This window comes from Delphinapterus leucas, chromosome 19 (genome assembly GCF_059928025.1).
Source record: "Delphinapterus leucas isolate spDelLeu-1000000601 "Yukka" chromosome 19, BTC_Dleu_Yukka2, whole genome shotgun sequence".
NCBI lineage: Eukaryota > Metazoa > Chordata > Mammalia > Artiodactyla > Monodontidae > Delphinapterus > Delphinapterus leucas.
Window position 1 is genome coordinate 52,726,380 of NC_143147.1, and position 10,743 is coordinate 52,737,122.

At 53.3% G+C, this 10,743-nt stretch overlaps 1 protein-coding gene across 1 annotated transcript; it reads left to right on the forward strand.

The window, feature by feature from the left end:
* The first annotated feature begins 2,506 nt into the window (after positions 1-2,506).
* Positions 2,507-5,341, forward strand: FZD2 (frizzled class receptor 2). The gene has a single exon (XM_022565169.2). The coding sequence runs from the start codon at positions 3,483-3,485 to the stop codon at positions 5,178-5,180; it is 1,698 nt and encodes a 565-aa protein (XP_022420877.1). The 5' UTR covers positions 2,507-3,482; the 3' UTR covers positions 5,181-5,341.
* Positions 5,342-10,743: the final 5,402 nt, after the last annotated feature.

Consider the following 10,743-nt stretch of genomic DNA (forward strand, 5'->3'; position numbering starts at 1 on the left):
CCTATTTTACTCCTCAGTCCAACCTCAGAGGCCTCCTCTGCCCTCTCCAACTCAGTCAAATTCCCTCCCCAATTATGCTTTCATAGCACCATGGACTTTCCCTTCGTAGCACTCAATCCTGTCGCAATTTCACATCCATTAAAGTGACTATGTGGGCTTCCCTGGTGGCGCAGTGGTTGAGAGTCCGCCTGCCGACGCAGGGGACACGGGTTCGTGCCCCGGTCCGGGAGGATCCCACATGCCGCGGAGCGGCTGGGCCCGTGAGCCATGGCCGCTGAGCCTGCGCGTCCGGAGCCTGTGCTCCGCAAAGGGAGAGGCCACAGCAGTGAGAGGCCCGCGTACCGCAAAAAAAAAAAAGTGACTATGTGATGACTGTGAATCTCTCCCACTAGAATATAAGCTCCACAGGAATAGGGGTTGGGTCTGATGGTCAATATATATTTGTTAAGCCTGTAAAAGCACACAATTTTTATAGACATTAGGGGCTGTGTGGTGTAGGAGACAGAACACAGCTTTAAGATTCAAGCAGGCCTGGGTTTAAATCTCAGCTCTGCCATTTACTACGTGACCTTGAGAAAGTTGCCAAATCTCATCAAGGTCAGATTCTTCATCCATAAACACAATGCAATACCTACTTTGTAGGCATACACGTAATGTATGCGCAGCGCTTAGTAAGTGCTCGATAAACCTTAGTAATTACAATTACTAGGTATCCATTTCAGGTAAAAATGCCAGATAAATGTAAGATCTTCATAGAATCACTTTTCTTCTGGGATACCGTCAACTCGTAAAGGGCAGGGATGCTGCTGCTTTTCTCTGTCTTGCCCACAGCACCTACCACAGTGGTCTAAAATCAGAAGGCTCAATAAAAATGTGTTGCAGAATGAAAGGTTGACGGAGTGAAGGAAAGGATGTCTTTTATTTCTTTTTTCCAGCTTCAGCTCCCCCTTTGCCTTGGGGGTGGCTGGGGAAGGGATAGCTGTCACTTGTCACTCAAGCCTGGCCCAAGGGTAGGAAAACAGGTTTGTCATGGAAGGAAATTGAAGATGCTGCATTTCTATTGGAGATTTACTCTCAATTTCCTATCGGACTGTGAGAGCTTCCTGAATAGAGTGGAGGAACTAGTCTTACTCATTTTTTGTTTTCACCGCTCAGCTCAGAGGCTTGGTACCAGCTCTAGAGATGTCCTGGAGGTAGAGTAGGAGGGGAGATTTGAAGGAGCAGCACCCTGGGCTTAGTTTGGGTCCCACAGAGCAGGACAGCACAATTTTCCCATGCCTAGACTGCTCTGGGGTGAAGGTGGACTTGTGGGTGGAATGGAAATAAAATGGAGAGCTAAGGCATAGCCCCCTGATTTTGAAGGGAATCTTTCTGCCTAAAGTAGTGAAAAGTCGACCTGTCCAGGAAGTGATAAGGAGAATTTTCATGTTGTAAAGAACCTGAAAATCTGTATTTCATTCAATCAAGAAAAAAAAAAAAACTGAATCCTATCAAACCTGGATCCATTTTTTTATCTATGACTTAGAATTTTCTTTCCTTCTGCCTATTCTCTTCTTCTTTTTTTCTCTTAGGTTTCTCTTTTTGTTGTTGTTTGTTTTTTGGTTTTGTTTTTAAAGCAGTCCTTTTCTAGATTGGATCAGGAAACAGCTCGCCAGGCTGGGAGGATTTGGCCCATACAGAGAAGGAAAGGGGTTTTCTAAACTCAATTTTCTTTCTTCTTTTTACGTGTCCCCCCTTCCCTCTGAGAGACAATAAAAATATTTGATCCACCATCCAATACCAGGCTCAGGAGATTTACATGCAAATTCTCCCTCTCCTCCCCAGAACCCCCTCTCAAACTTAAAATCCAAGAAGGGAGAAAACAGAAGAAAACCTTTCTAAGCTAGCCGGAATCCTGCTGGCCACCGCCATCCACCCCCAGCCAGGTAAGTGTGGATGTGTGTGTGTGTTAAACCACACAACCCCCCCCACCCGCCTCCTCCCTCGCCACACACACCACCCGTTTCTGGTGTGGAATCACTTAAGATTTGGGTAAAACTCCCCTCTCTCCTAGGAGACCAAATCTGGAAGCTTTTAGGGGGCGGGGGCAGAGGTGGAGAGAGAGGAGGAAAATTCCCCCAAACGTCCTAAAAGAGTCATCTCTTCAGCTCAAAACTGCTCGTCATCCCCCACTCCCCACCATTAACCTCCGATTAAGACCTCCTCGTTATGGCAACTAAACTTTACTTTGCATAATTAAGATTTGCCTCGGAAGAAAGGGGAGGGAGAAGCCGCAGCTCTAGCCCATTCTCCTTCACCTCACCCCCTCCCACCCCCGCCCCAACCCTCCAGCTCAGGGCCTCTGAGTTCCCGAGTTTTCTCACTTTGAGGTGCCACCGAACACAAAGAACCATAATGGGCTCCTTTGTGCTCGCTACGGGGCAATTACGCCCCGGAGTCCAGGCCCCTTTAAGAGCCTCTTAAAGAGACAGGCTCTCGTTTTTCAGAGGGTTATTTAAGGGTGTATGCAGGGGGAGGAGCGAGGCAAACTCCTAGGGGTCTACATATAGGGCGACAGGAAATTTTGTCTAGATTCCATGGGAAGGGGCTGAGAGAAAAGTCTTTGTAAACTGATAGTTTTTAAAAAATCTCTCCCTTAAACCATTTTTTCTCAAACTTAATATTTTTTTTACTTGATCTGAAAAATTGGACTGGAATAGGTGGGGTTCGAGGAGCAGGGGCGGAGGCAAGGATTTAAAGAGGCCCTACCCCGGAGAGCGCCGTGGCCCCCCGGAAGAAGAGTGATCCAGGGTTGAGTGACTCGGGTCCGCCGCAGTTCGGGGAACGTGTGTCTCCGGATCTCGCCGCCGCGACTCCAGAGAAATCCCGTGCTGGGCAAAGGGCCCTTAATATAATAATAGCTTGTCTCTTTAAAAAGCAAAAGGCGGGGGGGAAAGTTTTGTTGGCATCTGGTTTCTGATCTCATTATGTTGTGGTTGACCAATCCAGCCCTCGGGGCTGATCCTCGGGTTTAAATCTCATTGGCCGAGAGAACATTTTGGGATGGTGCTTAGAGCTCGACGGGGCGGTTTCAAGGATCCCTTTTTTGGGGGGCTGAGGAGAGGGCGGGGCCGCCGGCGGGGGCCCCCTTGAAACCGACTAATTGGGATCGGAGAGGCCGAGGTGAGGGCTGGAGGAAGGCACAAAGGAGTCGCTGGGCGGAGAAGGGAGGGGAGAGGCGAGAGGAGGAGGACGAGGAGGAGAGAGGGCCAGCAGCGCGCGGTGTCTCCGGCGGCTCAGTCCGACCTCGGCGAGGCAGCGGGCGGGTGCGACGCCCCCCTCCCCCGCCAGGCCTCCCCAAGTCGGCAGCCGCGAGCAAAGTTTGCAAAGAGACGCGGGAGGCGGCGGCCGCGGCGAGGCGGCGGCGGGGAAGGCGCGCGGTCTCGGGGCTGGGGGCGGGGGCGGGGGGGCGTCCGGGAGCCGGGTGGGGGGCGGCGGCCAGCATGCGGCCCCGCAGCGCCCTGCCCCGCCTGCTGCTTCCGCTGCTGCTGCTGCCCGCTGCGGGGCCAGCCCAGTTCCACGGGGAGAAGGGCATCTCCATCCCGGACCACGGCTTCTGCCAGCCCATCTCCATCCCGTTGTGCACGGACATCGCCTACAACCAGACCATCATGCCCAACCTTCTGGGCCATACGAACCAGGAGGACGCAGGACTGGAGGTGCACCAGTTCTACCCATTGGTGAAGGTGCAGTGCTCGCCCGAACTGCGCTTCTTCCTGTGCTCCATGTATGCACCCGTGTGCACTGTGCTGGAGCAGGCCATCCCGCCGTGCCGCTCGATCTGCGAGCGCGCGCGCCAGGGCTGCGAGGCGCTCATGAACAAGTTCGGCTTCCAGTGGCCGGAGCGCCTTCGCTGCGAGCACTTCCCCCGCCACGGCGCGGAGCAGATCTGCGTGGGCCAGAACCACTCGGAGGACGGCGCGCCCGCGTTGCTCACCACCGCGCCGCCGCCGGGCCTGCAGCCGGGTGCGGGGGGCACCCCGGGCGGCCCGGGTGGCGGCGGCTCGCCCCCGCGCTATGCCACGCTGGAGCACCCGTTCCACTGTCCGCGCGTCCTCAAGGTGCCGTCCTATCTCAGCTACAAGTTTCTGGGCGAACGCGACTGCGCGGCTCCGTGCGAGCCGGCGCGGCCCGACGGCTCCATGTTCTTCTCCCAGGAAGAGACGCGCTTTGCGCGACTCTGGATCCTCACCTGGTCCGTGTTGTGCTGCGCCTCCACCTTTTTCACCGTCACCACGTACCTGGTGGACATGCAGCGCTTCCGCTACCCGGAGCGGCCCATCATCTTTCTGTCAGGCTGCTACACTATGGTGTCGGTGGCCTACATCGCGGGCTTCGTGCTCCAGGAGCGCGTGGTGTGTAACGAGCGCTTCTCCGAGGACGGCTACCGTACGGTGGTGCAGGGCACAAAGAAGGAGGGCTGCACCATCCTCTTCATGATGCTCTACTTCTTCAGCATGGCCAGTTCCATCTGGTGGGTCATCCTGTCGCTCACCTGGTTCCTGGCGGCGGGCATGAAGTGGGGCCACGAGGCCATCGAGGCCAACTCGCAGTACTTCCACCTGGCCGCGTGGGCCGTGCCCGCCGTCAAGACCATCACAATCCTGGCCATGGGCCAGATTGACGGCGACCTGCTGAGCGGCGTGTGCTTCGTGGGCCTCAACAGCCTGGACCCGTTGCGGGGCTTCGTGCTGGCGCCGCTCTTCGTGTACCTGTTCATAGGCACGTCCTTCCTCCTGGCCGGTTTCGTGTCACTCTTCCGCATCCGTACCATCATGAAGCATGACGGCACCAAGACGGAGAAGCTGGAGCGGCTCATGGTGCGCATCGGCGTGTTCTCGGTGCTGTACACGGTGCCCGCCACCATCGTCATCGCCTGCTATTTCTACGAGCAGGCCTTCCGAGAGCACTGGGAGCGCTCGTGGGTGAGCCAGCACTGCAAGAGCCTGGCCATCCCGTGCCCGGCGCACTACACGCCGCGCATGTCACCCGACTTCACCGTCTACATGATCAAATACCTCATGACGCTCATCGTGGGCATCACGTCGGGCTTCTGGATCTGGTCCGGCAAGACGCTGCACTCGTGGAGGAAGTTCTACACGCGTCTCACCAACAGCCGGCACGGCGAGACCACCGTGTGAGCCGGAGCTCCGGCGCCGCGTCCCCAGCCGGGCCGGCACCTCGCGCTCCGCCCCCAGGGAGGGGGGGGGCGCTCCTACAGACTCCTTATTTTATTTTTTTAAATAAAGAACAATCGAAACCATTCTTTTTTAGGTCGCTTTTTAAAGAGAACTCTGCCCAACACCCCCACCAGGTTTGTAATTAAAACTGTAAATAGTTTTTGTAAATTTAATTATATATTTTCTATTTAAAAGAAAAAAGGAAAAAAAAGGGGGGGGAGCAGTGAGGGGCGCCAGGCCTGAGGAATGGGGAAGAGGGGAAGTTGGGGGGGTTCTCCTTTCTTCAGTCCCCTTTCAAACACCACCCCCTACTTCGGTTTGAGTATTTGGTGATTTGACAGGGCTGGGCCTGCTGGAGGAGGCTATAAGTAGTTGGGAGTTACATTCAGGTTCTAAAGCCAAATTTGTGAGCCTTCTCACTGACGCTGGGTCTGTGGAAGCAGTTGGATACTTTTGATCAAGACTTGGATTCGTTTTGATTTCCCTTTCGCCCTTTCTCACTTGTCCTGTCTCCTTCACTCGATCTTTGGAAACTTCCCAAAGGAGATGAAGACGTGGAAAAAAAAAAAAAAAAAACCCGAACCAAAGGGTGGGGAGAGGGCGGAGATCGTGTGAGGAATGGCCTCCACCCCTACCCTCCGGGCCCACCCCCCTGCTGGCAGGAAGATCTTTCTTCTCTGACTCTTCTTCTTTTCAACTCGCTGCCCCGAGCACTTGGAGGGGGCAGAAAGCGTTTTGCGTTGTGTGTTTTGAAACAACCCAACCTCCCCACCCCACTACGTTGAGCACCGATCCTGACCGCCCCCATTTTTAGGGGGAGCGTCATCAGCTCGCAGATGCTGGGATTTGGAGGTCACCTCGCATCTCTCTCCTTTCCCCTGCTGTCTGCTCCTCACCTGCTCTCCCCCCCACCCCCAACTGACTATCTCCTCTGGCCTTCAGGTTAGCAGTTTGTGGGGTGGTTTGTGCGCTGTGTGGGGGGTTTTGTTGTTGTTGGGGTTTTTTGTTTTTGTTTTTCAAAAGGCAATAAAATGGGTTTGGTTGGAGGGAGGGAACGGATGGATGGGCTGGTGGGATTTTTAGTTTTCCTTTGACAAAAGACTGGTTTCTTTTCAAACTTGTCCAGAAGGGGGAAGGGGGGAAGAAACGTGGGTATCTTTGCTTTGGAAGAAGGCTCTGGGCAGGCTCTTTGTGACTGTGGGGGTGGGGTTGAGTGTTCACATGACATTCTATATCACAAGATTGATAGAATGTTTATAACATGTTTCTTATCTTCCCCCTAACTCCCACAAATAAAAGTCAAGACTTCTCTTAAAGTATCTTTCACGCTGGTATGAGAATTGCAGTTTCCAATACACATCATTTCCCTCAACTATTTGGAGTATTTTAGAATTTTAATTACCATGGATCGATTTGAAGACCAAGGGATGGGGGTGAAACAAGTTTGCCCCATAACTCAACTTTTCAGCATCTCCTGTTTCTTGATAATAGTGCAAATTAAAGCTAATAATCATAATAATAAAGTGCATTTAATTATCTTCTAGAGAGCTAGCCCTTTAATTGTATTTAACAGGGTTGTAACATTTTATTAGTTTAACCAAACCAAACACCTCCTCCTTCCATCTCCCCCTGACCTAGTTGGTTGGGGGTGGGGTGGAGAAGAGGTTCCCTGCCCCGATCTTGCTTTTTTAGCCAAACCGTGGTAGGGAAAATGGTGCCTTAACACCCTTTGTTAGCAGGCTTTGGGATAAGGGAGAAAGTAAGTTAGAACCCCTACTTCGAAGTGTTTGCGTGTGTTAGTTTATGTTGGGGGAGGGGATCTGGAAATGTTTGGTGGTAATTGAACACGTATGTGGGGCTTTGTTGGGAATTGAGTGAGGCCTGGGGATTTCAGCAGAGTCCCCTTCCCCAAGTGTATAACCCTCCCCCAGATGATTTGTACCAGTGGCCAACATTATAAGTTAAAACTAGCCTTTTCTCAAATGATGGTGTGTGTGAAGTCCCAACAGGAGATTCCCTCAACTATCAAAGAAGCAGGCCAGGGAGGTGGCACCGCCCTGTAGCTCCATTTGTTGCAAGATTCTAAAGGAACCCCACAAGGGCTGCAGGAAAGAGTTAAATTACAAACAAATTGTGAGCGTCTTTCCTGGAAAGAATGGCCAAAGCTTGCGAAACGGGGGTTGGGGAGGTGGGGGGAGGTTTCCAGTGGCTGGGATGGAGCCCAGTGGGAAGAGGAGTGCTTGTCTCTGCTGAAGATTTGGGAAGAGCCTCCCCTGCCTCTCAGCCCCCAGATCCCAGTTCTGTGTGCTTTGGGTACATTTTGTCAGTGGACCGTCATGCTGATGGCAGGAGGAGATGGTAGAGACTAGCAACAATACCTTTTTCTTCCCAGAGTGGGGTGGGAGGGAGGGAATTTTGGTAAAGATCCTTCTCAACCCTCCTCCCTCAAAGTCGCCAATGGAGGGGAAAAGGGCCTGAGAACACTGAAAAAATAGGTTCTGTGGCTGGAGAGAGGACAGACAATAAGATAATTGCCTCTCTAGGAAAGGATACATCTTCTAGATGCCCTTCCCTTCTCTAAAGGGCTGAATTACCTTACAGAAAGTATGGGGAACTTTCTCTCTGGCTGCTCTCATTGCTCTAATGATGCAACTCTTAGACGGAGGGTGTGGAGGATTTAGGGGACAAAGTGCCCTGGAGCGGAGACCCATAAGTGAAACACTTGAGCTCACTGCCACCCCTGGAGAGGGGTCTGTCTCTGCTCCCTTGTTGGGAAAACCCAGTTAAACACAGGGGCTTGGAGGTGTACTTTCACAGATTTCTAGGTCGCCCTTTAGATAGGACACGGTTTACCCCTTGTAAGTGGGTTGGTCCCTCCGTCTTCGGAGGCTTTGTCTGGTGAAGGGTCAAGGGCCCAGTAAGAAAGCCCTTCTGCTGAGGCCTCCAGGCCTGGGGCAGGTGTTAGGCCACAGCTGCTTTCTACCTGCCCTCCCAATCATACCCCCTCCCACAAAGGAGCAGCAGTGCTTGGTCTCTAGGAGCAGGGCATCTCTCCTCCAGACTCCCCTGCCTCATGGATCAGACATTTGCTTTTCCTCCCCCACCCCAGATGCCCCTCCCGAAGATGCTTCCACTGTCAGATGCTGACAAACTGTCTGTCCTTTGAAGTGCCCCAGAAAAGAACACTAAGGTTTTCTAAGACAAAATTCTTCTGGACATCCCCAAAGAGTGAGGATCAGTGGGACCTGGACTTCCAGATCTTTCCAGAAAGCTCTCCAAGAGGGTGTTGGGATTCCTGATCTGGGCTAGATTCTGGAAGTGGGGAGATGCTGTCCCAGGGTGCCGTGGGGCACATGTCTGGGGGAGCAGAGCCCAAGCTTCTGCCATTTCTGAGGCATCATCCCTTTGATAATCCCACTGCTCACTGTAGTAGAGTCCCTTCCTTCTTCAGACATAGTCTCCTCACCTCAAAATGCATCTTAAACTTCTGGGGCCACTGACTCCTCTGAGAACCTGAAATATCTTTGGACACCCTCCTGGGAAAAATTGGCCAGACCCCAGAACACAATTTTGTATGTAACTTTAGGGGGGTTATGCACTGTCTAGCTGCACACCCCTCCCCCACACCATCCCCGAGCTGGTTTTTCAGTCCCTGGTTTAGACATTATCTAGTCTTCATCACTGGGTAGCTCTACTTCTCCATGGGGCAACCTTTACCTTCTCAGACTCCAGTATCCCCCAGCCTGTAATTCCCTCTGCTGTGGAAAGGAGGGTCAGGAGGGAAAACCATCGGATCTACAAAACCAGGAACACCCTCAGACTAGGTTATTCACTAGATCCTGTCTCTCTTGCAGGTATCAAGATGCAGCAGAGTGGAATGAATGTTAATACTTTCATAGTCGAGGGAAAAAAGAAGAAAGAGACAGACCGTGTGTGGGGAGTTACAGGCATTGGCATGACAGTGCAGCTGTGAGTCTTTGGGGACATCTAACCTCTGAGCCTCAGTCCTCACCTGTAAAAGGTGATAGTACCTGTCTGCAAGGTTGTTGTGAAGATTAGATCAGATGATGCATGTACAGAACCAACACACAGTAGAAGCTCAATAAATTGTAGCACTCTTCCAATTACTCAGGATAAATTCCTAAAAATAGAATCACTGGATCAAAGAATGTACATTTCTTGAGGACTTTTGGACTTACCGTTACCGGTAGTTTTAACAAAGCAGAATGATTTCCTGTGCTCCTACTTTTTCTCCCTGACTCGGGGTACCAGCTCACAATCTAGAGGATCCCCGGGGTGGTGGTGGGCAGTGTTTTTCTCCCTTTCTCTCCTCTGATTAGGACAGAAATGTCTTACCCGCCTGAGTGAGCAGGGCACACAGGCAGGCGGGCTCTCTCGCTGGCCGGCTTTGAAGCTGGCTAATTAGGGCTAGGGCTGTCACAGCTGGCTTCCCCTGTGCCTCTCCCTGCCCCTGCGCCTCTCCCTCCCCCTGCTCTGCCCCATCCCCAGTCTCATAGCCTGAGAGCGCCTCCCCAGCTACCTTTCCTTCCACTGCAGGCTTGCGGCTCTTCCCAGCCAGCTGGGAAGGCCCTGGGATTTGAGGCCTGGAAGGGCCAAGGTGAAAGCAGCCGAGAAAGGACAAGATAGGACCTGGGACATGGAACAAGCTCATAGACCATTGGTTGGGTTTACAGAGGACTGCCTGTAGCCCCGGACCCCTCCTTATTCCTCATGCAGTCTGGAGAGGAGCCGGCCTGGGCTGGGGGCTGAGCCCTGGGCCCTTTGTTTGAAAGCCAAGCTTTCTGAAGGTTCCAGCCTCCCAACCTGGCCCTTATAATTAGCCCCAATCAGAGTGTTTATGTCGGGGCCTCGTGCAGAACTCAGAGCCCCATGATTTCATTCCAAACTTGGAGTGGGGGGAAGAGCGGAGAGGGAAAGGGATTTGTGTGGGGATGAGCAAAAAAAGGGAGGCTGAGGGTAGGAGGTGATGAGAGGGACACCTGGGGTGAAGGGTAGAGGAGAAGGTCCTGGGGAGGGGAGGACCACCACCCTCCATTTGGCCCTTGCAGGGGTCGGGACCCCTCCCAGTGTAGCTGGCACCCTAGCATCCTGACCCTGGGCCAGGCCTGCACGCCTGGGCCAGCCTGCACGCCTCTGGGCAGGCTCTGTGGGTGGGTGGGCTTGTGCCAGTCGGAAATGGTTTGGATGTAATTAACCCGGCTAATCACCAGCCTCAGCCCGGTGGGAGGGGAGGGTACAGCCCAGAGCCTTGGCTCCCCCAGGAAGCTCTGGTCTCCCTATTCTCCTTCCTCTGACTGGGGCCTGGGGTGTGCCAGTCTCTTCGGCTCCTGGGGATGGTGGAGTCAGAGGGTGGGCAGGGAAGGAATGTAGGAAGGAAGGTGCTTAATTCTGATCTCTGGCCTCACCCAGCATGTGACTGACAGGAGGGAGTGTGCCTGAGGTGGCCACAGTGGTGGTGGTTGGAGACTGGGGGGTGACAGCAGGAATCCTGGACACGAGGGAG

What these genes read in the sequence shown, in the direction of transcription:
- FZD2 (XM_022565169.2), top strand. Translation starts at nt 3,483, where the DNA reads ATGCGGCCCCGCAGCGCCCTGCCCCGCCTGCTGCTTCCGCTGCTGCTG.